This window comes from Lissotriton helveticus, chromosome 2_1 (assembly GCF_964261635.1).
Source record: "Lissotriton helveticus chromosome 2_1, aLisHel1.1, whole genome shotgun sequence".
Classification (NCBI taxonomy): Eukaryota; Metazoa; Chordata; class Amphibia; order Caudata; family Salamandridae; genus Lissotriton; species Lissotriton helveticus.
Window position 1 is genome coordinate 368,362,197 of NC_136059.1, and position 26,894 is coordinate 368,389,090.

The following is a 26,894-nucleotide window of genomic DNA, read 5'->3' on the forward strand; positions in this document are numbered from 1 at the left end:
TTTTGGTGATGTTTACGGTCATCTTATTCCTGATATTACAAATGTTTAATTCATTCAAATCGCTTAGCAGCCAAATCGAGACAATCTAAGATCCCAGTGTCGCAATGCAGGCAGAAAGCAGGACCGCCACACAATGGGGGGGGGGAACTTGGGTGTAATTTACCCAGGCCCCACACTTTGCCAGGCGACGCTCTAATCCGCTTCGGTGAACAGAAAACTAACAATTATTGGGAAAAAGAGAACATGGCCAGGTTGCGAGCTTGTTATTTCAGCTTGGACTGGGATAGGTGGAGGAGAGCTATTTTAAAGTGAGTAGTTAATCACAAGGAGGGACGAGGGATCAAAATCTCAGTTTCATTCCCCGTAACAAGTTATAGATTCATCAATAGAGAAACGGATACTAGTTACACCTTATGACCATTGGTGCAAGGAACAAAGATCAGAGTAGCCTCAAAAAACTCTATGTTATGGTTGGAAGGAGGTGCGGTATATCTGGTTCATCCGCCCCACATTAGAGTTATGGCAGTTATCATTGGCTACTCCGAAGTGGTAAATTTGCCAGCCTCAACCCGAGGCGCCTCTGGTCTAGGGTGCAGCATCCAGAGAAATTGAGTGAAAAAAGTGTAAAAGTAAATTGTGCAAAAAAATTAATCGTTAAAAAATGGTAAACAACCCGGAGGTTTTTTAATGAAGGTTGTTTTTACCACTCGCTTAAAAATAAGTGATACTCCTTGTGGACCAAGTTACTAGGACCAGTAGTATAATCAAAAGGCTACGTCGACATGTTTCAGCTCCTTGGGCCCGGATGGGTCTATGGAGCTTTCGTCAGGACTAACAAACATAAAAATTCGTACTTACACAATTCGTGTAGTGGTTTTTCGGGTTTAGATACACTTATTTAGGTTTATGTAATTTTAGGAAATTCTCCTTCACAATCTGAAATGAAATAAAAATAAAGTACAACAAATGCACACACCTTTTTCTAATGCATTGCAATTAGGATTGGTTAAGTAACATTTTCCTTCTACCAATACAACATGACCAAGGAAGGCAGTGAACGGTGGAGAGTTAAGTTGCTAGTGCTGAGTCTTGCTAAGGGGTAGTAGTCGTTTAGCCCCTGTTTTGATACTTGTAATGGGCATTAGTTTGTTTTTTAACAACTGTTTACTCATATGATTCTTAGTATAGTGGCCCGCTAGTCATTGCTTCACGTTGGTTGGTGAAACATCAAGGGGAAGAAAGCGTGAGTGTAAACAACAGGGAGCATGCCACACTTTCGCTTTTTCATGAGCGCTATTGCGCGGACATAGAGGTTGCCAATATCACCACGTTATAAATTTCTGAGACGCTAGGCAGTTCATGTAAACTCGCATGGATTTGCACACTTAAAGATACGTTATTCACCCATTCTGACGCAAATGTTATTACGAGGTCTTTAAAGGTTGCCAATACCACCACGTTACAAATTTCTGAGACGCTAGGCAGTTTATGTAAATTCGCCTAGATTTGCACAATTAAAGATACGTTATTCACCCGTTCTAACGTAAATGTTATTTACGAGGTCTTTTGAAGGAACAAGGTGGAGCAAGACGCAGTGCTGTCTTAGAAAAGGAGAAAGATCGTTTTAGCCTACCTTGTATTCAAGAAGTGCTCTGCTACATCGGGGTGTCGCTTTTAGGATTTAGGAGCCCAGAGCTGTTGTAAAGAGGACTCCATTAGTCTGTAACTAATTAAGCATCTTACCGGTGTTTCAGGATAGCAAGGAGACCGGCGCCATAACCCGCGTGTTGCTAGGATTCCTGCCTTGTGCTGACTCTGCCCCGGGGTGTGGCCTCGACTTGAAACTCAGATATTTAAAGGGCCCTGGTGGGCGGAAAAGACGTGTCGTTTTTTTGAAGCATCTCGTCTTTTGCACGTAACTTTATTAGTCTGTCTGTGGCATTAAGACTTAAGGCAGATTGTTTCCTGTTGATATTAGGGACAGAAGGTATTTTATGCAAGCCAAATGGGAAGAAATCAATGCACATGGTTTTTATGTGAGTCAAAAGAAGAAAACATGAAACACGGAAAGGCTAAGTGGTTATGCTCAGTTCTGCCCATGTAGTTAGTTGGCAAATCGATGCCAGGGAATGGCATCGTTCAATCCGTGTTCACATGTTTTAAGGCGGTCCACCCACCTTTGTTCTTTTTCGAACAACAGATGTTCACAGTTATTACTTTTATCGGTGAGCATTTCGATTACTGTCCAATGAAGCTCATCGCAAGAGTGACCTATCTCTACAAAGTGAGCACATAGTTTTGTGGTGTTCTTTTTTAATCTGATGTTGCTCTTATGCTCACCAATTCTTAATTAGATTTTTCGACAAGTCATCCCAATATATTTCTTGTTACATGGGCAGCTGACCATGTAAATGACGTGTGAGGAATTACAGTTCGTATGTTGTCGTTGTGTCCATATCAATGTCTCCGTCAGTTGCAGTTTTTTCGATATTGTAGTGGTTTTGCAGGCTACACAGGAGCCACAAGGGTAGTGTCCAGTTACAGGTGTCATTGTCACATCCCGCGTGGTTGATTGTTGCTGTATCTTCACTGGACGGGTATGGACTAAGACATCCTTGATGTTCTTCGTTCTGCGATTTGCAAACCTTGGCTTCGGCCAATTGAAGACACCAGTGTTTAGGATATGCCGGTTCTTATTTATCATTTTGTTGACCTCATATGTAGATGGACAGAAGGTCGTCACACATGTTGTCAGGTCTTGTATGGGTACCTTTGGATAACTTTGTAAGAGGCACTCCCTTAGTTGGTTGCTCGCTCTTTTTTTACAGTACTTTATTGTTTTCACATTGTAATTCCTTTTTAGCAGCTTCTGACTAAGATCTTGTGCTTGGATCAGGTAATCTTCATTCTTACTGCAGTTGCGTTTCAGCCTCAGAAACTGGCTGAATGGAAGATTGTCTCTGAGTGGCTTGGGGTGGTAGCTCTGATATGACAGCAGACTATTTTTGGCAGTCGGTTTTGTAAAGGTTTTGGTCTGTAGGATATTGTTCTCCACAAAAATTGTAAGGTCCAAAAAATCCAAGCTGTTGTTACTGGAGGTGCACGTAAATTTTAACCAAGGGTCAAGCTGGTTAAGCCAGTGCATAAACTGATCCAAGTCATCTTTAGTGTTCCAGATCAAGATAATGTCATCTATATACCTCTTCCAGTAAAGGATACTGGAAGAGAAGATGTTGGTTGCATTGTGTATGTGTATTTACAAAACCGACTGCCAAAAATAGTCTGCTGTCATATCAGAGCTACCACCCCAAGCCACTCAGAGACAATCTTCCATTCAGCCAGTTTCTGAGGCTGAAACGCAACTGCAGTAAGAATGAAGATTACCTGATCCAAGCACAAGATCTTAGTCAGAAGCTGCTAAAAAGGAATTACAATGTGAAAACAATAAAGTACTGTAAAAAAAGAGCGAGCAACCAACCAAGGGAGTGCCTCTTACAAAGTTATCCAAAGGTACCCATACAAGACCTGACAACATGTGTGACGACCTTCTGTCCATCTACATATGAGGTCAACAAAATGATAAATAAGAACTGGCATATCCTAAACACTGGTGTCTTCAATTGGCCGAAGCCAAGGTTTGCAAATCGCAGAACGAAGAACATCAAGGATGTCTTAGTCCATACCCGTCCAGTGAAGATACAGCAACAATCAACCACGCGGGATGTGACAATGACACCTGTAACTGGACACTACCCTTGTGGCTCCTGTGTAGCCTGCAAAACCACTACAATATCGAAAAAACTGCAACTGACGGAGACATTGATATGGACACAACGACAACATACGAACTGTAATTCCTCACACGTCATTTACATGGTCAGCTGCCCATGTAACAAGAAATATATTGGGATGACTTGTCGAAAAATCAAATTAAGAATTGGTGAGCATAAGAGCAACATCAGATTAAAAAAGAACACCACAAAACTATGTGCTCACTTTGGAGAGATAGGTCACTCTTGCGATGAGCTTCATTGGACAGTAATCGAAATGCTCACCGATAAAAGTAATAACTGTGAACGTCTGTTGTTCGAAAAAGAACAAAGGTGGGTGGACCGCCTTAAAACTTGTGAACACGGATTGAACGATGCCATTCCCTGGCATCGATTTGCCAACTAACTACATGGGCAGAACTGAGCATAACCACTTTAGCCTTTCTGTGTTTCATGTTTCTTCTTTTGACTCACATAAAAACCATGTGCATTGATTTCTTCCCATTTGGCTTGCATAAAATACCTTCTGTCCCTAATATCAACAGGAAACAATCTGCCTTAAGTCTTAATGCCACAGACAGACTAATAAAGTTACGTGCAAAAGACGAGATGCTTCAAAAAAATGACACGTCTTTTCCGACCACCAGGGCCCTTTAAATATCTGAGTTTCAAGTCGAGGCCACACCCCGGGGCAGAGTCAGCACAAGGCAGGAATCCTAGCAACACGCGGGTAATGGCGCCGGTCTCCTTGCTATCCTGAAACACCGGTAAGATGCTTAATTAGTTACAGACTAATGGAGTCCTCTTTACAACAGCTCTGGGCTCCTAAATCCTAAAAGCGACACCCCGATGTAGCAGAGCACTTCTTGAATACAAGGTAGGCTAAAAACGATCTTTCTCCTTTTCTAAGAAAGCACTGCGTCTTGCTCCACCTTGTTCCTTCAAAAGACCTCGTAAATAACATTTACGTTAGAACGGGTGAATAACGTATCTTTAATTGTGCAAATCTATGCGAATTTACATAAACTGCTTAGCGTCTCAGACATTTGTAACGTGGTGGTATTGGCAACCTTTAAAGACCTCGTAATAACATTTGCGTCAGAATGGGTGAATAACGTATCTTTAAGTGTGCAAATCCATGCGAGTTTACATGAACTGCCTAGCGTCTCAGAAATTTATAACGTGGTGATATTGGCAACCTCTATGTCCGCGCAATAGCGCTCATGAAAAAGCGAAAGTGTGGCATGCTCCCTGTTGTTTACACTCACGCTTTCTTCCCCTTGATGTTTCACCAACCAACGTGAAGCAATGACTAGCGGGCCACTATACTAAGAATCATATGAGTAAACAGTTGTTAAAAAACAAACTAATGCCCATTACAAGTATCAAAACAGGGGCTAAACGACTACTACCCCTTAGCAAGACTCAGCACTAGCAACTTAACTCTCCACCGTTCACTGCCTTCCTTGGTCATGTTGTATTGGTAGAAGGAAAATGTTACTTAACCAATCCTAATTGCAATGCATTAGAAAAAGGTGTGTGCATTTGTTGTACTTTATTTTTATTTCATTTCAGATTGTGAAGGACAATTTCCTAAAATTACATAAACCTAAATAAGTGTATCTAAACCCGAAAAACCACTACACGAATTGTGTAAGTACGAATTTTTATGTTTGTTAGTCCTGACGAAAGCTCCATAGACCCATCCGGGCCCAAGGAGCTGAAACATGTCGACGTAGCCTTTTGATTATACTACTGGTCCTAGTAACTTGGTCCACAAGGAGTATCACTTATTTTTAAGCGAGTGGTAAAAACAACCTTCATTAAAAAACCTCCGGGTTGTTTACCATTTTTTAACGATTAATTTTTTTGCACAATTTACTTTTACACTTTTTTCACTCAATTTCTCTGGATGCTGCACCCTAGACCAGAGGCGCCTCGGGTTGAGGCTGGCAAATTTACCACTTCGGAGTAGCCAATGATAACTGCCATAACTCTAATGTGGGGCGGATGAACCAGATATACCGCACCTCCTTCCAACCATAACATAGAGTTTTTTGAGGCTACTCTGATCTTTGTTCCTTGCACCAATGGTCATAAGGTGTAACTAGTATCCGTTTCTCTATTGATGAATCTATTTTAAAGTGAGCCACATTAGTGGAGATCAGAGAGCTTTTATTATATTTTGACTGTTCATTCAGTCACCTTCTCTGCTTGTTTGACATCTTGAATGGCGCGCCTTACTGCGCACACTAGTGAAATAGCAGCATGCAACAACAGCATGTTGCATCTTTTTTCTAATCTACCCCGGAACAAGTGAAGTACAAAGCGGGAAGATAAGAGGAATAAAAACATAGCAACAGCGGTGAGCAAAGGGAAAGTGTATCTTAGTACCTAGGGTCTATCAAAGGGTAGGTAAATGGGAGAAAACGAGCTCCTCACAGGTGAAGTATGGTATGCACCCAGAAAAGAGCCACAGGTGCCGCGCGACCATGATGTTATTTGGGGTGCCTTCACCAGTCCTGGCTTTTTAGTATTCAGCACCTCAAATGGTATGTTTTGGTATGCCTTATAATGGGCAGAAGAAAACTAGAAAACCCATAATGCTAAACAATCTTAGCTAAGATGCCAGGATCGGCTAAAGGTGTCAAACATCACTGGGCACGTTGGCAGCTATGGAGAATGGTGCGAGTGGCTGATGTGTACATGCAGAGAAGAATCACAAAGAGTTGCACAGCAGAGATACTGTGCAGGATGAAATGAAAAGGAACACATAAGAGTGCACAATAAAATAAAATCACAAAAGCAGTTATCGTCTCCTGCATAGGATGCAGTTAAACATGGATCGTGAGGTCCCACCAAAGGTTCACCCCTGACTTTTTACATGCTTTCTGGAATAGAGAAGGGACCTGATATCCATCGCTTTATTAAATGGTGCTCATCAGCAATAAAAACAGGCAATGCAAGAAAATGGCACCTGCTCCATCAGTGATCAGTATTATCAAGAGAAGCTTTGCCGCCTCATGGTGCGGATGTATAACCATTCTTTAGTAATATAGGGGATTAAGTTTTTAAAGACACTAAATTTTAAATGTATTTATTTAGACTAGAAAAAACGAACAAACTGACAACATTAATGTTTTGCATTAGTTATGCAAACTAACCATAAAATGTAAAGAAAAATAAGATCAGCACGCTTTATATCAATTCTAAAACCCCACTATCAATCTGTTTCATACCTTTCATACAAGGAATACTTTGTTTCACGGCGGTCTGAATACAGCCCTGTGGGTCTCCCGACATTCCAGCTGCATATGATCACATCATACAAACGAGTTTCACAGCTTAAGTTGCGCGGTACATCAGGAGGGTCTGCAATGAAACACATTAAACATCATCATGGAGACGTAACCATGCAGCACAATCTTCACAAATGCAATTTATTTGTTGTACATATGTTTCTCTTGAAAAGAATAGGCCCCCTCAAAGTTGCAGGTTGAGTTGGAGAACCTTGGGACAGGATGTCCTGCTGTATCCGTCTTCGAATGTTAATAGTTTTCGGACAAGCGGTCACATAATTGTTCCCTACTGCTTCCAAAAGAGTCTTTGCTTTGTGGGCTGTGGTGGACATCTCATGGGAGGTCCGAGGTGTCTGCCTTCTCTTTGTGGGCTGTGGTGGACATCTCATGGGAGGTCCGAGGTGTCTGCCTTCACTTTGTGGGCTGTGGTGGACATCTCATGGGAGGTCCGAGGTGTCTGCCTTCTCTTTGTGGGCTGTGGTGGACATCTCATGGGAGGTGGGCTGTGGTGGACATCTCATGGGAGGTCCGAGGTGTCTGCCTTCTCTTTGTGGGCTGTGGTGGACATCTCATGGGAGGTCCGAGGTGTCTGCCTTCTCTTTGTGGGCTGTGGTGGACATCTCATGGGAGGTGGGCTGTGGTGGACATCTCATGGGAGGTCCGAGGTGTCTGCCTTCTCTTTGTGGGCTGTGGTGGACATCTCATGGGAGGTCCGAGGTGTCTGCCTTCACTTTGTGGGCTGTGGTGGACATCTCATGGGAGGTCCGAGGTGTCTGCCTTCTCTTTGTGGGCTGTGGTGGACATCTCATGGGAGGTCCGAGGTGTCTGCCTTCTCTTTGTGGGCTGTGGTGGACATCTCATGGGAGGTCCGAGGTGTCTGCCTTCGCTTTGTGGGCTGTGGTGGACATCTCATGGGAGGTCCGAGGTGTCTGCCTTCTCTTTGTGGGCTGTGGTGGACATCTCATGGGAGGTTCGAGGTGTCTGCCTTCTCTTTGTGGGCTGTGGTGGACATCTCATGGGAGGTCCGAGGTGTCTGCCTTCTCTTTGTGGGCTGTGGTGGACATCTCATGGGAGGTCCGAGGTGTCTGCCTTCTCTTTGTGGGCTGTGGTGGACATCTCATGGGAGGTCCGAGGTGTCTGCCTTCATTTTGTGGGCTGTGGTGGACATCTCATGGGAGGTCCGAGGTGTCTGCCTTCATTTTGTGGGCTGTGGTGGACATCTCATGGGAGGTCCGAGGTGCCTGCCTTAGCTTTGTGGCCTATGGTGGACATCTCATGGGAGGTCCACTGTGTCTGCCTTAGCTTTGTGGCCTGTGATGGACATCTCATGGGAGGACCGAGGTGTCTGCCTTCTCTTTGTGGGCTGTGGTGGACATCTCACGAGAGGACCAAGGTGTCTGCCTTCTCTTTGTGGGCTGTGGTTGACATCTCATGGGAGGTCCGTGGTGTCTGCCTTAGCTTTGTGGCCTGTGGTGGACATCTCATGGGAGGTCCACAGTGTCTGCCTTCTCTTTGTGGGCTGTGGTGGACATCTCATGGGAGGTCCGTGGTGTCTGCCTTAGCTTTGTGGCCTGTGGTGGACATCTCATAGGAGGTCCACTGTGTCTGCCTTAGCTTTGTGGGCTGTGGTGGACATCTCATGGTAGGTCCGAGGTGTCTGCCTTCATTTTGTGGGCTGTGGTGGACATCTCATGGGAGGTCCGAGGTGCATGCCTTAGCTTTGTGGCCTATAGTGGACATCTCATGGGAGGTCCACTGTGTTTGCCTTAGCTTTGTGGCCTGTGATGGACATCTCATGGGAGGACCGAGGTGTCTGCCTTCTCTTTGTGGGCTGTGGTGGACATCTCATGGGAGGTCCGAGGTGTCTGCCTTCGCTTTGTGGGCTGTGGTGGACATCTCATGGGAGGTCCGTGGTGTCTGCCTTAGCTTTGTGGCCTGTGATGGACATCTCATGGGAGGTCCGTGGAGTCTGCCTTCTCTTTGTGGGCTGTGGTGGACATCTCATGGGAGGTCCGTGGTGTCTGCCTTAGCTTTGTGGCCTGTGGTGGACATCTCATGGGAGGTCCGTGTAGTCTGCCTTAGCTTTGTGGGCTGTGGTGGACATCTCATGGGAGGACCGATGTGTCTGCCTTCTCTTTGTGGGCTGTGGTGGACATCTCATGGGAGGTGGGCTGTGGTGGACATCTCATGGGAGGTCCGAGGTGTCTGCCTTCTCTTTGTGGGCTGTGGTGGACATCTCATGGGAGGTCCGAGGTGTCTGCCTTCTTTTTGTTGGCTGTGGTGGACATCTCATGAGAGGACCGAGGTGTCTGCCTTAGCTTTGTGGCCTGTGGTGGACATATCATGGGAGGTCCGTGGTGTCTGCCTTAGCTTTGTGGGCTGTGGTGGACATCTCATGGGAGGACCGAGGTGTCTGCCTTCTCTTTGTGGGCTGTGGTGGACATCTCATGGGAGGTCCGAGGTGTCTGCCTTCTCTTTGTGGGCTGTGGTGGACATCTCATGGGAGGTCCGAGGTGTCTACCTTCGCTTTGTGGGCTGTGGTGGACATCTCAAGGGAGGTCCGAGGTGTCTGCCAGACGATCGTCACTGGAAGCGAAAGACAGAGCCTGGAAAACAAAGCTCCTGTCCACTGTTCAGAAGAGTGTTTAATCCGTAGCCGAGCCCAGGACTCCACGGCTCAGCAGCTGTTTCATACATGTACATATCTTTCTACAGCATGCGATCGCTAACAGTATGACACTTAAATCTTTGCCTCTGTGACAAAAACACTCAAGTGCTGAGGGGGCAAAGTAAGTGCATATTTGATGCTTTAATGGGAGGATGTCATGCTTTGTAGCAGTCCGGGACCCTCTAGTAGTCAGGCTATCAGGCCCTCAGAAGCATGCTTGGTTAGCAGGAGCAACAGAATACACTTTCACAGAGCACTGCTTTGTTAGACGATCCTTCTCCAAACAAACAGAAGGGAAACCGGTAAATTGGGTCCAGATTACTGTGTAAATGCTTGTTCACTATTTCAGAGATCAAATTGTGCAACTGGATGTCTGGTGTTGAACAAACTGAAGAGTGATGGCGATGCAGGAGCATTAACATCTGGTTTCTCTGATGTCATGTATGATGAAATGCCTGGAGGACCCAACAGAGAAATCCCCATGCCATTTACTCTGTAGGGTGAATAGTGAAGTGTAGCTGTTGTGAATTGTAATGGATTGCAAGGGCCGTAGCTCAGAAGATGCATTCTGCGAATCTATAGTGTTAGGCTGGTGTAAGGAAAAGGGTATCAGGGATTTCAGAATCTTTAATCACTTCATACATCTAATTCCCAAGACACACTATAACGGATTCAAGGCACATTTAGCATCAGGATAAAAATATCGACAATAAGGAACCAGCACATACTCATGGTAGTCGCCAAAAAGTATGCAGTTATTATTAAAGCTATTGGGAGAAATATTTTAAGTTCTAAGATCACTACGGTATGCCTGCTATTGCACCGTCTCAATACAAATAACACAAGTTTCTGTGTTGTGCAGTAACTGCTGTACTCTTCTGCTTGGAAGATTTGGTGGTTTAGGCTTCAGTTTCTGCCACATTATGTAAGCAAGCTCATATGGCTGGCAGCAGCAGATAGGACAAAGCCTTTCTTGCACATCTGCTGCTTCTCTTCTGCAATATATGCTTTGTTTGCGGTAAACAACCTTTACAACGCAACTTTTACCACGCAGTGCCTTTACAACGCAACTTTTACAACGCAAACCATTACAACGCATTGCGCTGGGGGGCGCTCTAGGATAGGGAATAGGTTTATTGTACTATCCAACACCTTCCCTACTATCCATGGGGACTGGAGTTGGAATAGTAAATTAAACTATTCACTATCCAGCGCCTAAAAGCACTATGCGTTGTAATGGTATGCGTTGTAAAAACCACGTTGTAAAAGCATGCAATGTAAAAGCATGCGTTGTAATGTCCTACATCCAGCACAAAGGATGAGATAGGCCAGAGAGTTTCCTATTGTGTCCCGAGCAGAGGTAGTGGGGGCATGCAACACTGGGTGTAAGCAAATTTGGTATTTGGGGAAAAAGATGACCACCATGATGGTAAATGATGCCTGCACCCCAGAGTAATTACAAGTGACTAAGATTATGTCAACCATTTCACATCACTTTATTTCTCAGCTTCTCTTGAACACCTGGTAATTCAATTCCAAGCCAAATGCTTAGAAGGAACCAGACTTACTAAGGAACCAGACGTACTTCGCTTTGTGCTTAGAAGAATGCAGGTAGCTATCCCCTATTGATTATTCAACAGAAGGAAGTTTTGCAAATGGCAATAAGTAACTGAAGCCGGACCTTAAGAGAACTGGTTGTGAAGAACAGCATGAGATAATGCCACATGCCAAGCGACTGCAAAATACTCCTGTGGTTACAAACGTGCATATGGACAATGTGTATATTATTCCATGGACTAAGTACAGCCTCCCAGCTATTTAGCACGAATGCAAGTTACAGTTTCAGTGAACATTAAATCTTTAAATCCTGAGTGACAAACACAACTAAGTTGTTTGTCCAAAACAGATGAGTGAATGAGGAGGCTGGCATGGAGGAATAGTGCTAAATTACTTCTACATACTTCCAGGCTGAACTTTTTAGTGTAGTGAACAGAATGTTAAGTGACATTCTTTCCAAGTACTATTTACTTTGGAAAATAAGGCAATTGAGGCACAGGAAGCTGAACTAATTTACTGAATATTACATTGCTTATTTCAGTGAGTAATCTGTGAGTAGACAGAGGACCCTCGGATGCGAATCCAGTACTTTAGACACCAGCCCACACAGCCCAGAGCAGGGAAATTCACTGGTTTGTTCCAAGGAAGGTGAATTAAGACATCCATGTGTAAACTCTGGCATTCTAGCTGCTGTGTATTCCAATGCCAGCTGATAGGATTCTAAAGCCAAATGTTTGACTCCTTTCATAAACTGGATTGTCACCACCTATTTCTGAAGAAGAATTTCATGTTCTACCCTCCTATAACAGAAGTATGGTCTCTATTAAGGCGCTGTTTCTATCTTGCCTTGTTTCAGATTTTCACCGCTTTCACGAGGGTCCTTTCACAAGGTAATTGCAGTATCACAGGATCTAATGGCAAATGAAATATAAAAATTGTAGTCACACATACGTAGGTTCTATGCTTATGCTACACAGAAGCTGGAAGCTAAACTTTCATTTTTTAAAGCTATCAAAACCTAGACATTAAATGTCTGGGGTTTTCTGCTCTTGTATAAAAACATGTTTCACCCTTTTGTTTGGACCACTGTTATGGTTTTGGTCTGCTAAACAGTCTGCCAGAACCTGCAAAGGCATATTTTGCTTACACAAGGACACATGCTTGACTTTCACATCAGCCCATGCTGTGGCAGACTTATGCAAACAATAGGTTTGACAACTATTCCGATACTAAGAAGAGTATCAACATAACTAAATGACAAACTAACTCAATTGCCAAAGGTGCTTTTAACAATAACATAACAATAAGTAAATTTATGGTTCCAGATTAAGGTTAGTGAAGTGCTAGAACGTGTAGTACATTACTCCTTTACCAGATCTCTCCAATTCAATACAGCAGTTCTAAAGCATTAAACTCACTGCAATGTGTTTCACATCTCAAGGATTTTTTTTAAAACCCTAAAGTTCAAACTCCTAATGGCGATATGTAATGAATTTATATGTGTAAGAAACTGGGGCATTAGTCCCCACTTACCCCTCTGGTACCTGGTTACAAAGCGGTCGAGCTTAACTTAGAGGCAGTGTGGAAAGTATTTATGCAGTACTTCAAGAGTAATAACGTGAAATCAGAACACACACAAAAATGTTATGTTATGTTATGTTATAAAATTTATAGAGCGCTCGGCTGCCACAGCAAAGTGGCGTCCCGGCGCTATCTTGAAAAAAACAACACAACCAGAGAAAAGAGGCAGGCAGCAAAGTTAGAGTAATGGGAACAGAAAAGTTTTGATAGCTCTGCGGAAAGCCAGTAGGTCCGGTATGGCACGAATGTCAGCGGGTAATGTGTTCCAAAGACTCGCTGCCAGAACGCCAAAGGAGCGACCGCCCACTCTGGCCATCCTGAAGCGGGGAACATTAGCCAAAAATTGACCCGTCGAACGTAGTACTCTAGCCGGGGTGTAGTAGGTAATTGCCTGAGCAAGAATGGGAGGTGAAAAGGCCTTTAAAATCTTAAAGGCCAGGCACAAAGCTTTGAACTTAATCCTCTGTCTGACGGGCAGCCAGTGAAGATCATATATGGTACGTCTGACAGAGCAAAATTTGGGCAGGCCTACCAGCATTCTGGCGGCCGCATTTTGCACATGCTGGAGGCGTGTTAGTTCAGCTTGGTTAGCGCCCAGAAGGAGCGAGCTGGCGTAATCCAGCCTAGAGAGTACTGTAGCTTGGACAATGAGTTGTCTTGTAGGAGCATCGAAGAATTTAAGAATGGGTCTGAGGCTCCGCAGAACCCCAAAACAGGTCCCAGCAACTCTTTTTGTATGGGAGATGAAAGTCAGGTTGGAATCGAGCCAGACCCCGAGGTTCTTAGCCTCTGTCACAGGAATGGGGGCTTGGCCTAGCTCCAGTGGCCACCAATGGTCTCCCCAAAGGTGAGCCTGTTTGCCCAGAACTAAGACCTCTGTTTTTGATGCGTTAAGTTGGAGGCAGTTCTCCGTCATCCAACTAGCTACCTCCTTTAGGGCTTTCTGAAACTTCGGGGCTTCAACCGCGGGGTTCCCATTTAGTGTAACCGCTAGCTGGGTGTCGTCAGCGTATGACACCATGGTTAAACCACATCTTTTTGCAATAGTGGCTAGCGGCTGCACATATAAATTAAAAAGAGTCGGACTAAGTGCCGAACCTTGCGGGACCCCTTGGGAAATATTGCGAGGAGTAGATTCAAATGGGGGGGGGGGGTGGAGACTTTAAAGGTGCGTCCAGATAAAAAGGAGCGAAACCATTCCAATGCGGTGTTCTCCACACCGGCCTCTCGCAGCCGTTGAAGAAGGATAGAATGGGAGACAGTGTCGAAGGCGGCACTGAGATCCAAAAGGATCAGTGCCGCCATCTGGCCTGAATCTATCGTCTTCCACAGGTGCTCCACCATGGCCAACAAGGCAGTTTCCGTGCTATGGCCTGCACGGAAACCATTCTGAGATGGATCTAGAATGCCTGAGTTTTGGAGATGGTTAGACAGGATTTTGTTGGCATGTGCCTCCGCAAGTTTGGAAACCCATGGGAGGAGAGAGATGGGCCGGTAGTGTTCAGGCTTTGAAGGGTCCAAGGTGGGCTTCTTTAAAATAGGGATAACCGTGGCCTGTTTCCATTTACTGGGAACAGTCCCGGACTCAAAGGAGAGCCCAATCAGATCATTTATAGGAGACAAACAGATCTCAGCAGATTCTTTGAATTGTGCCGGTCTTAGTGGATCGGCAGGTGAGCCTGATTTAACTTTTATAATAAGGGCTTTGAACTCTTCCTGAGATGGCTTAGGTATAGACACAAGAGATCTGGTAATTGCAGGGTTGCTTCCTAAGTTGTTAATCGATACAGTTTGCGGAGGAAATGATTGATAGATCGCCTCGACTTTCTCTACAAAGAAGGCCGCTAGCGTTTCGCAGTGATTCATGGAGCATTTTTCCGTTACCGCAGTTTTCTTACTAGTAAGGTCTTTACAGACCTTGAAGATGAGTTTTATTGGATTAGGGCTATTCTTAAACTCCTCGGAGTAGAATGTGGCTCGGGCTTTGCAGATGGCTCGATGGTATACTTTAATACTAGTCAAATAAGTCCGCTTGAGGTCGAGATCGTAAGACTTGCGCCAGGCTCTCTCCGCTCGTTTACAAGCGGTCTTAAGAAGCCTGAGGGAATCATCGTACCATGGGCTAGAGGGACCGGGTCGAGCTTTGCTCCATCTTGCAGGGATTAGGGAGTCCAAGGCTAGGGTCAGCCACTTACAAAAGTGGTCGTATCCCAGCGAGGCATTTTTAGGTCAAGTGGGTGTGATGACAGAAGCTGATGGAAGTCAGCCAATCTTATTTTCCTCCAAGTTCGCTTAAAAATCGGCGGAGTGGAGTTCTTAAAAGGAGAGATGTTGGATATAAGCTGAACTTCGATCAGGTAATGATCTGTCCAGGCCATGGGTCTGGGAGGAAGAGTTATAACATTGTGGAGATTAGTCAAAAAGGGGTCAATGATATGCCCGCCCACATGAGTCTGATGATTGATAAGCTGATATAACTGAAAAGCCTCAAGATCTGCAAGGAAACTACTAACGGTAGTGGAGAGTGGAGTATCTAAGTGAAGGTTAAGATCACCCACGATGCTAAAATTAGCCGATCTAAGGGCCAACGAGGAGACCACCTCAGGAAGAGCGCACCGGAAAGCGACGTCAGGGCCAGGGGGTCTATAGATGAGTAAACCAGAGATGGTGAAGTGGGGATTAATAGAAATGGCAAAATGGGCGCTTTCACAGCCAGCTATGGGCATGGCCTTCCATGAGCATGGGTAACATGATCTAATTACAGCCGCAATTCCGCCGCCTCGTGAGTTGCGGTTTAGAGTATACATGACGTACTCATCGGGTAGCGCAAGGTTAATAGTAGCCATGGCAGCATCATGAAGCCATGTTTCTGTTAAAAAAAGAATGTCGGGCTGGTCATCAGTAAGTATAGTAAAAACATCTAAGTGATGGCAAACCAAACATCTAACATTGAGGTGTAATATTTTAAGTGTACACTGTCGACTGGTAGCAGCATGTGGGTTAACTCTTAGGGCACTTTGGACCGTCTGTATAAGCTGTAAATCAGCAATAGGTAAGGGCGTCGGGAGTTCAAAAGAACACGTGGGACATTGGAAAGGTCCACAAAGGGGGTCAAGAGCGCCATAGGCGCAGGGGCTTGCCTTAGGACGAAAGCCAGTGAGGAAATCGCTGGAAAGCATAGTGGAAATGTCCAGATAGTCCTGCCCTAGCCCTGCCTTGGCGCTGACGGGCGCAGACGGGCAGGACTCTGGCTTGACTCCGGCGCGACTAAGGCGCGCCCGCTGCTCGCGTCCGCTGCGCGGGGCGACGGCCGTTTGTTTTTATACTCTAGCCTCTGGCCACCAGGGAGTCTAACCCTATCAAAGATGGCCGCCGCCGTCTCTCCGACCGTGCCCCCGGTGAGTCAGCCCTGAATCGGCCGATCACTCAGGGGAGGAGGCAGAGGAGCAGAAATGCAGGGGTCAATACAGTGAGTAATTAAAAGTTTTTAAAAAGGGAAAATACAGAGATGCCTCCACCCTCGATCGGTGGAGACAGACAGCGCGATAATTCCGCGCGAGGGAACGGGGGAGGGGGTAGGACACCAAGGAATAATACAGAAGCTAGTAAAATCAGCTAAGAAATAAAAGCGTAACTGCCCGGCTCAAGCCTCAGGCATCAGTGATATCGTTTCCTCGCGAGCACAGTCCTACCATTGTTTTTATACTCTAGCCTCTGGCCACCAGGGAGGCTAACCCTATCAAAGATGGCCGCCGCCGTCTCTCCGACCGTGCCCCCGGTGAGTCAGCCCTGAATCGGCCGATCACTCAGGGGAGGAGGCAGAGGAGCAGAAATGCAGGGGTCAATACAGTGAGTAATTAAAAGTTTTTAAAAAGGGAAAATACAGAGATGCCTCCACCATCGATCGGTGGAGACAGACAGCGCGATAATTCCGCGCGAGGGAACGGGGAAGGGGGTAGGACACAAAGGAATAATACAGAAGCTAGTAAAATCAGCTAAGAAATAAAAGCGTAACTGCCCGGCTCAAGCCTCAGGCATCAGTGATATCGTTTCCTCGCAAGCACAGTCCTACCATTGTTTTTATACTCTAGCCTCTGGCCACCAGGGAGGCTAACCCTATCAAAGATGGCCGCCGCCGTCTCTCCGACCGTGCCCCCGGTGAGTCAGCCCTGAATCGGCCGATCACTCAGGGGAGGAGGCAGAGGAGCAGAAATGCAGGGGTCAATACAGTGAGTAATTAAAAGTTTTTAAAAAGGGAAAATACAGAGATGCCTCCATCCCTAACCAAATAAGCAATACTGAGTTCATTTTAATAAATAAAATGACACCACAATCCATTAAGCAGACATGGAGATATACATTTTGAAAGTTTGAATTAAAAACAGGGCTGGAGAGGTCATTGACGAAGGTAGGAAAGTTCTCAACAGGCAAATTCTGAAGTCTGTGCCAAGAAAGCCCTTGATGTCAATTGTCTTGGCATAAGTCTTGGTGAAGTTCCCTACATTCAGACATAAAACATTTCTGGAAGTGAAGATCTTCAGCGGAGCAAACTAGCAAGCTGAGGCTGACCAGCAAATTGACGGCTGCAGGTTCAACTGCGATCCTGGTCTCTGCTGGTTCTCCAAGAAGAGAGTTTGCAAAAAGTTATCATGTCTCTGCTTTTGCAGTGTGGACAAGAGGAGTACAGTCTAACAGATGTCAAGAGTTCATTACCTGGGGGTACCACTTGTAGGTTAGGACATACTCCAACAGAGGCCAGCAGCAGGGTCCAGGGCAGGTCCAACTGGGACTGGTCAGCTGTTGTGTTGAGAGAAGCCTTTGTAAGCTTGTTGCGCTTTTGTAGCTCAAATAGGAGGTCAGCCAACTAACCCTTGGAGTCTGTTCTGGAGACCTGGGTTCAAGGCCAGAATATTCAATCTTCTTTTAGGTTCTTCCGACAGCAGGACAGTCCTTCTGATTTTCCACATGTCCAGGAGTGTTCTTAGGGGAAGACTGTGGGCTTCACCTCTGTGCCCAATGCCAGGACTTGGGGAAAGGTGAAGTCTTTGTCCACCCACTAAACCAGTTCTTGTTAATTCTGCTACCCACCCTGGGTTTTGTGCCAACGAGACTAGCAAGACAAAGGGGAATCAGGCCTAGGTGAAAGCTTCATCTGCCGGGACCAAGGTGTGCTTCCTTTGAAGCTCAAGAAGGGGCTGGGCACAGCCCCCAAGACCATCCTGTCCACTGAGGAGTCCCCCTCCCAATACCTAGAGTCCTTTGTCCACTGACAGGGAGCAATGCACATCTCAAATCAGGGGAGCCAGCAGGAGGCAGGTGACATATGGGCACTGGCAAGAAAGCCTTTAAGATTTAGGCAGAAAAATGCCAACTTTCTAAAATTATATTTACCAAAATAGTAGGTTAAAATCCCACTTGGCTATTAAGTTGAATTGTAAATTATTATAAACAAGCATTTGCAACGCAATAGGTCTCGCATTAGGAAAGTTTGAGCTATTGGTATTGTAAATGACACATTTTTTATTTATGTGTATTTTTACAATGCCATTAGTTTTAATTTTCGCAAATGTGACACCTATAGCATTTGTAATGCAATATGTGTTGTATTTACGTGACTTACATGTATTGATATTACAAATAACAATGGCTTTACATGTTTTTAAATAATTAATACTTAAATAAAAGTTATTGTAATTTATAATGGCAATAGCTTAAACTTTTGTAAATAACTTTTGTGAAGATTATGTTGTGTATTTTATTGTGATGAAAATCCAAGACCAGAAGTGAAATATTAACATATTTTTGTGACATTTGTAATAAAGCTTGAAACATTGAGAGAACATACTTGAACCAGTTGTTGTTGAATGGTTGCACAGATTGATGTTGTGGTGGCGATGAGTAATGCTGTGGCGTTCAGTGATGCTGTGGTAGCGCATTGTGATGTTGTGGTGCCCCTGAGTGATTCTGTGGTGGTGCTGAGTGATGCTGTGGTGATGCGATAGATAGAGTGAGGGCGCTAGATAGATAGAGGGAGGGCGATCGATAGATAGATAGCAGGTTTGTTGAACTCTCAGGGAATGAAAGATGGTAAATGCTGGTAGTAGCATAGATATAGCTGAACTTGAAATACTTAGCGGGGTACTGACCTGATTTACTAAAAGGTATTTGTGGATGTTCAGTGATACATTTCCTAACAAGACTCAATGTGAAGAAATGGGAGCCTCGGCAAAAGATGCCCTAATGAAACTGCTTTGCATGAAAAGGTAGCATAGCATGCTGGTACCCGAGAAGTGAACTTCTAAATTTCGAGGCTTTACAAATGTGGTGCGATGCCTTAGAATGATATCATTGGCTAGACAGCAAGAGGCACTCAGGCAAGATAACTAAAAGCGCTGATGTGGGAAAAGTAGCATTTAAGGAATTTCCCTTCAAGTCAGAAGATTGTACTGACCTACCTTTTCATTTATTAATGTGAGCGAACCGATAACTTTAAAGACTTCATCCTGTAAAACGTTAACAACACTTTTTGCTAAGGACAGGGACGTTTATGGTATTATAAGAGACCATGCCGTGATCGATCTTTATTAGTTGTGTCCCCGGCGAGAGCAAAGTGACAGCCTGGGAAAGGAGTATTTGTGAATTAGAAGGTACTAAAAGAGTCATTCATTCTGCAACAATCTTATTCACAAACAACATGGTATGTGCCGAGGAAGATCCTCCATAAAAGAGGCAAGGCTTCCACTACATCCCGTGAGACGCCCAGTGACACCCCTCTCCTTCGCAGTCCATGACAGTATCTGTGCGCAGTACATGATTAGCATACCAGAGATAGGCCGCCCCCGCTGTGTGACCTTCAAGGCTTTACACTGCCGCTAAGATGCCGAGGGTCACAGGGTGCCAGGGTCATCAGCGCAGCTGGAACAGTTCGGTTAGGAATTTGTTAAGATTGGCTTGTGGGAAATGATGCAGGAAGCAGCGGGGGAGAGGTGGGAGGGAATTCCTTCTTCCGACCCCAAGCATGGATGCGTGTGTGCTCAGAGCTTGGGGAGCAGCATACTGAGCCATGGCAGCGCAGCCAGTCTCCGGGAGCACGGGCGCTGTATAAGGCCACACACTGCCAGTAACAGCACAAAAGACACGCATGTTCTACATGAGTTGCCAAGTAAGTGCCTAGAAACCCACTTCTGGTTGAGCCATATCCACGGGGTATGCAGGCGATCCATGCATTATGGGCACGTACATTGTCTAGCTCAGGGTCTGCAAGTGCCAGCGAGTGCATAGCGCCTAGAGCTCTGCAGCGCTTCCGCTCCGGAACATCGGTTAGTGACGGGCTAGGAATCTGTTAAGGACGGCTTGTGGGAAATGATGCAGGAAGCAGCGGGGGGGGAGGTGGGAGGGAGGTGGGAGGGAATTCCTCTCTGCGGCCCCAAGCATGGATGCGTGTGTAAACGCTGTGGGATGGAAAGTGGCACCCGAGTGTATACATTTACAAAACAAGCATTGGCAGCGGTGCGGGCCACGAAATACAATATTAAAAAAAATAAGCTGTTTATATGTTGGGAGGGCGGGGACTGCCCGCGCATGCGCAACATGCGCCATTCGAGCAGCGGATAGCACGGCGGGGCTCCCATGACTAAGGGGAGAGCCCCGCATCGTGCTGCCAAAGGACCTGGAGTACAGAGATTAGGTAAGGGGGGGTGCGCGTGTGAGCGTGTGTGAATGCAGTGTGTGTGCGTGCGTGCGTGTGTGTGCCTGCCTGCGTGTGTGTGAGTGTGGCTTTGTGTATGTGTGCGCGCGCGACTGGGAGAGGCATGGCTGTCTTCCTGGGAATCTGAGATAGGATATGTGCACGGCGCCGGCCTGGGCGTGCGCGCCCACGAGGTGCAATCGGTGCGCGTGTCCGAACCCTGTCTCAGATTCCCAGGAGACTGAAAACAATAGTTGTCGAGCTAGACGCATGCTATGCATGCACACTCTAGCTCAACCTAAAAAGGGTCTTTAAACAGGATTCTAGCTGATCCCAAACCGAATGTTGCACTTATTTAATGTGACAGTGTAAAACAGTGTTAGCCGATGGGAGAGACAGTGAAAAAAACATTAGGGTTTTTTTTATGGTCAGAACTTGTAAAACATTAAATATACATGTTCTACTTTTTTAATACCATACACCCTGCCCTATGGGCCTTCTCTGGCCTACCTTTGGGGTAACTTAGAAGAATTAAAAAGAAAGATATACGCCTGGCAACAGATTTAGTTTGCCAGGTTGAAATGGTAGTTTAAACTACAGATCTAAGCTGCTGGTGGCAGGCCTGAGACATGCTTCAGTGTAATTTTAGTGGGGGAACAATTGCTGAAGCCCACTAGTAGTATTCAATAAACAGGCCCTGGGTACATACAGTACCATATATTAGGGGCTAACGAGTAAATAAATAATGGGATTAGCACCAGAAGGCAGAAATCTGGTGTAACTGCAGAAAGGACACATTTCCAGCAATATCCAATATCTACAGACAGTTTGTCCTGAAATGCACACAAATTAAAATGGATTTAAGATCTTGGTATTAATATTTACAGTTTTTTTGGATAATCTGTACTTCAAGAGAAAGATTACTTGTCTTGCTGGTATGGATAATGTGCTCATGCTAATATGAACCAAATCTGCTGGCAACTGTGAATCCAAAAAACATTTCTTGACAAAGATGTGGGATGAGACTTTAAAGTATAAAGCCTTGAACGTCCACAAAAATACCAAAACCACACAGTCACTGTCTTATAAGATGGGGTACAGGGATGACACTGGTCAGATGCTGATATCATCATCTCTGCCACTGGCCCACCAAACTCCTGTGATATAAGAATTAGGTGGCAATGTTCACCAACTAAAATTAACACGACTTGGTGGGTTAGGACAGAGGTGGTGCATTGTGTCAGGCTCAAAACTGATGATAGTCCAAATGTTCCCCCTCCCAGGGCTCATGATGTCTTTTGGGTTTCTATGAACTCTGGGGAGAGGGAGATGGGGATAAACTGCCATCACCCCTGCAATGCACTCTAAATCACCATGATAATCACCAGGAGTACCTTCTTTGAGTGCACATGCAGCGACTGACAAAAGGGGAATCCTAAGGATTTCCACACCAATGCTATGCACATAACATGGTATGAAAGCCCTTAATCGAATTGTCTGGTAGAGTACAAGGACTGCAATAAGCCTCTTAAATAGATTAACTCATGGGAAAATATCAACGCAAGGGTGGGAAAGAATGATAATGTTCTTAGAAATATGTTTGACAGAGTCACCGCTGTCGAGAAAATGCCAACAGGCCAAATTTGGGTTACACTTGGGGGCTGGAAGAGAACTGAATAAAACCCTGTGAAATTGTAGTTAGAAAAGGATTTCAGTTGAGGAGTTCAAAGACAAGATCAGAGTTTTGAGGCATTCTTACAGAAAACAAAGATGGGCTATGAAAACAAAAACATTTAACAAAACTGGGCTAGACTCCAGCTGCTATTAGATGCCTCATTAATAAACTCACCCGAGGTAATAAAGCAAATAAATTATAGCTTCTTTCCAAACAGAGGACAGAATATATTCAACAGTTATATAAACTGGACCCCCTGCCCTTGACAACATGGCCAATTAACAGTTACATCAAAGAGTGCTCCAAAATTACTGCATTGCGTGGACTGTGAGAATTCACAATTGACATGGGAAACGGAGGAACCCCGAAAGAGATGAAGCAAAGTGAGCAGCTAGTGGCCCAACAATCAAGATGCCTGTAAGGCGTTAAGTAAGTTAAGAGGGACTGGCGCCCAGGGTCCAAAGGGAGTGGCTGCAGCTCTTCTTAAATCAGATAACTCCTTGTGGAGACCAATTTTAACTAGTGTTTACGCTGGCTGCTATTGTACAAGCTTGGTTCCTGATAGCTGGAGCGGATCTATTTTGGTACCAATCCATAAGAAGAAGAGGAGGAGCCGGCAATTACCAGATGATGGCATTATTGGACGAAGAGAGAAAATGCTATGTCCGATTACTTAATGAGGACGTAGAAGCTTAGGCTACTGAAAAACAACTGATCCCAAGGTTTCAATCTGGGTTCCAAGGAAACTGTCACAATGAGCATAATCTGATTATCCTGTCTTTTTTTTTAATTGAGGATGCTGTTCACCCAAAATCTTTGCCACTCTACACAGCATTTATTGATTTCACTAAACCTTTCAATGACGTCCCAAGAAACAGGCTTGGGTCAAAGATAAATAGCTGGGGAATTGCCCCCTGGTTACTGAAACCAATTGAATCGCTGTGCAGTGAGACAGGGGTAAACTGAAAACTAATCGGTCCACTTCAGAGAAAAACTTTATAGGTAAACGTCTTAAACAAGGATGCATCCTTGCACCCCTGCTATTTCCCCACTACATGGCAGATTTGCAGAGCAACCTGGCCAACCCTAGATCATGCCCTCCGCACTTGGTTGAGTCAGAATATTCAAACACACCAATATGCAGACGATATGGTCATCCTAGATCGTACTCAAGTGGGCTTCCAGAGATCTCTCAAAGCACTTGCTCACTACTGTAAAGACAATACTATCAAAATCAATTTAAATAAAACCAAAATAGTGATATTTGGCATGAAACCGATCAAAAAAAGGATCTTGGTATGTTGAGGGCTCACTCCTGGTGAGAGTGAAACACTTTAAATTCCTGAGTGTGCCCCTGGATGAAAGGGGCACACTATAATGATTTAAAGGCATAGGCTATGTACTTACTGTGTGCAAATTGGACATTTAAAAAATAACTTGGCCAGCTCAAACTTGCAAACCCTTCTAACATTTGTGGGCTGCAAAGTCATGCCTGCTCTCTCCTATGGAGCCATAATGTTTAAAGATCAATTATTTCAATTCTTGGACAAACAGCAATACACACAATATAGACAATTGTTTCCTCTTCCAGATTGCACAAGTCAAGCACAAATTAGGCTATAATACAACCACTCCAAGCAAAACCTGGTGTTGCGTGCCAAAAGGATATTGTTTCACTTGATATTAAATATAGAGAATGCCAGTATATTGAAACAACGGTTATGGAGGAAAATACAGGAGCCAAACTGTGAATGGCTATCTTTCTTAAGGAAGTCCATCCAAATGCTGAATTTGGAAAAACCTTGTCAACTCAAATCTCGAAATAAAAGCTATAGCAAAATAATTCATGAAGAACACAAAAGCACTATAGGTGGCCCAAGAACCAAGGGACGTAAAGAGCAATTTGTACAGGAGTTGGAGTTCTGGCCTTTATACCTCAGACTCCCTCCCAGATTACCTGAGCCTGCTTCTTCCGAACAAGCCAAAAAGTAAACTCACGAGGCTTTGATGTCGTTTGATACCTCTAAGTTGCTACTGAGCTATGAGCAAGCAATATAGACTATGCAGTAAAAAGGAGAAGTCGTTGCTGCGTGTGATTTGCATCCGCAAGTGCCTATAATTATAGCTCTTGAGGCAGTTTTGGCTATGACCAATAGTTTACGCCCTGAACATTCGATCTTTTAGTGCATTTGTGAATCGTGGCAGCTGTCAGGGCGCTTCGCACAACACATGAAATCAGTGGCAGACATACAGCAACAGGCAGTTATCACCGACAGACAATCACAAGGAAGAAAACAAGCTGCCCGAAATCCTGATGTGGTCTATAACTTCTGGTGTATAAGGTTTCTGTTGGTGGATTATGTAGAAATGTCATTCTTTTATCTGATATATACTTTAGCAGATTGGGTTGGGTGTAGGAATGGGAAATATGCAATTTTATCAAAAAGAATTCTGGGATTTTGTAAGCAATTTTAGCAGAATCCCTTACTAGGGTTGGCTGTCTTCAATAAGGGAAATTGTGCAACTTTTTCATTGAAGGAGAATTTTGTCTCATATGGGCTGTGTGCAATATTCAGAATTTTGCAATTTCTACGAAGATAACTAGGGCAAGGATCTCATTAGGTGGGCTTGTGTGCAATAATGGGAAGAGTGCAATCTCTATTATTAGTTTCTGCTAATTTAGATTCACGTTGACATTCTATTCAAGGTTTTTTTAGAGCACTCTATTATGTTGGTCTGTGTGCAATTAGAGGAATTGTGCAATTTCTACTGAAGAATAATTAGTGCAAGGGGAATGCTTTGATAAGATCTAAATTAGTTGAATTTGTCTCATAAAGGAAATGTGTAAATAATTATTTTAAGATTGTGTAAAGAGGTTTTTTAGGGTTATTGGGTGGGGAGATGGGGGGCATGTGTGATGCATATTTTTGCTGTAATTATTTTACTTAATCAAACAGTTTAATATAGTTCATATTTACACTTACATTTCCCAGATGGTGAGACAAAGAAGTAGAGGTGTTGGCAGGATAGTCCATCTCTGACTTGATGAGGCAGAGAAGATGTCACCTACAACACTTTCACATCACAAAGGCTCTGCCTGAGCACACTTACATAGGATGTGAAACTAGTCTATTGTGACCCCAGATAAGTGGGGGCCAGGTCAGGGAGGCAGGACATTCCAAACATTTTTGGGGTTTGAAACCTCCAGAACCTTTTGCTACTTCAAAGTTGGCATCAGGTATAATGGACCCTCAGACATAACTCTTCAGTGTACTGCTGGACATGTGGAAGACTCAGAAGGATCTGTGTTGTGCTGTGTTGCTCTGCAAGAAGGACTGCTACTCTGCTGCCCAAGTGAAAGGACTGGACTTGCATCTTGAAACTAGGACCACCAGAGTGACTCAAAGGGCTAGTGGGCCAGAGCCTCAGGGAAAGAAAAGGATCCAACCACCTTAAACCCAGCCCCTGTACTCTGTCTGCTGTGATACATGCCCCACCAAGTGGTGCCAACACAGTTTTGGACCCAACACAGTTTTGGACCCTTAGAAAGGCCCTAAAGGTGCTCTGCCATCCTAGTTGTGGTTCTGTGGGCAGAACCAACACAGCGCGACATCTCCATGCAGCTCACCCTCAGAATCACCACTACAGGTCTCATCCCCAACACAGACCCTTGCATCGTAGACAAAAATCTCCTTGGATCCACCAATGTGCGACGAATCTTCGAAGCAGGACTTCGCATCGCAAGCCCCTTGTTGATGGCATACTCGACGATGACGTAGGGACGTGCTTCGTCGTCTCACATCGGGATGTCACAATGCTCCGTAACAAGGATTTAAGGTAATATTGTTTAGCTGGCTTAACTAGACCTCTGTATCAGGCCCATGCTCCATCATGGTCATCACGAACTTGTGACTTTGTCCCAGTCTGGCGTGCCCAGATGACAGTTGGTGCTTCTAAGCACTATTTTTACCTAAAACTGAAAAATTCAGTTCTACTGATTGGATTTTTGTCTTTATGGTCTCAAATAATTTATTACATTTTAATCTATTTTTCTAAAATGGTGTAGATTATTCCTTGTGTTGTGTTTTCACTTTATTACTCTATACTTTACACATTGCATTTAAGTTAAGCCTGACTGCTTTGTGCCAATCTACCAGGGGGTTAAGCACAGGTTAGTTTAGGGTCCACTTGTGTTTCACCCTGAAATATTGCGGTTCCTGCTTGAGTTGGGCTTCACTCCGTCAACCAGAAACCCAATTTCTAACACCAGATGTACTTGATATCGCTTTAGACAGGATGTGAAAAGAGAAAGTGTTTTTATGATTAACAGTACAAACAATGGTTTAGGAGATTTGATGATACTCACATCCAACAAAAACAACAGCTCCATATTCCATATTACAGACAATATTTGCACCACTAGAATCTGAAACATTCATGTCGGAGACTTTAATTGCACTGCTGTGACTGCTGAGGGGAATAATTGGATATTTTTTAATTCCATATACCAGGGATGTCACTTTCTCTCCTTCACCAAGTATGCAACAAAATGTCATGTTGGAGCCAACAGGAACAACCTTTTCGTCAGGAAAGACAGATGGTCCAGGGTTCCCTGTAGACAAGAAAAAGGGAAATTACTCTACCTATTCTTTCATTT

The 26,894-nt window shown here is 44.6% G+C and overlaps 1 protein-coding gene across 2 annotated transcripts in view; it reads right to left on the minus strand.

Annotated features, from left to right (window-relative positions):
- The window catches only part of LIFR (LIF receptor subunit alpha), a 682,553-nt gene that overhangs the window by 186,357 nt on the left and 469,302 nt on the right, over window positions 1-26,894 (minus strand). For both annotated transcript variants that reach the window (XM_078674980.1, XM_078674981.1), the window contains exons 8-9: window positions 26,604-26,849; window positions 7,010-7,142 (exon numbers count right to left, since the gene is read on the minus strand). In XM_078674980.1, coding sequence (XP_078531106.1) covers window positions 7,010-7,142; window positions 26,604-26,849 — 379 coding nt within the window. The remainder of the gene's footprint in view (window positions 1-7,009; window positions 7,143-26,603; window positions 26,850-26,894) is intronic.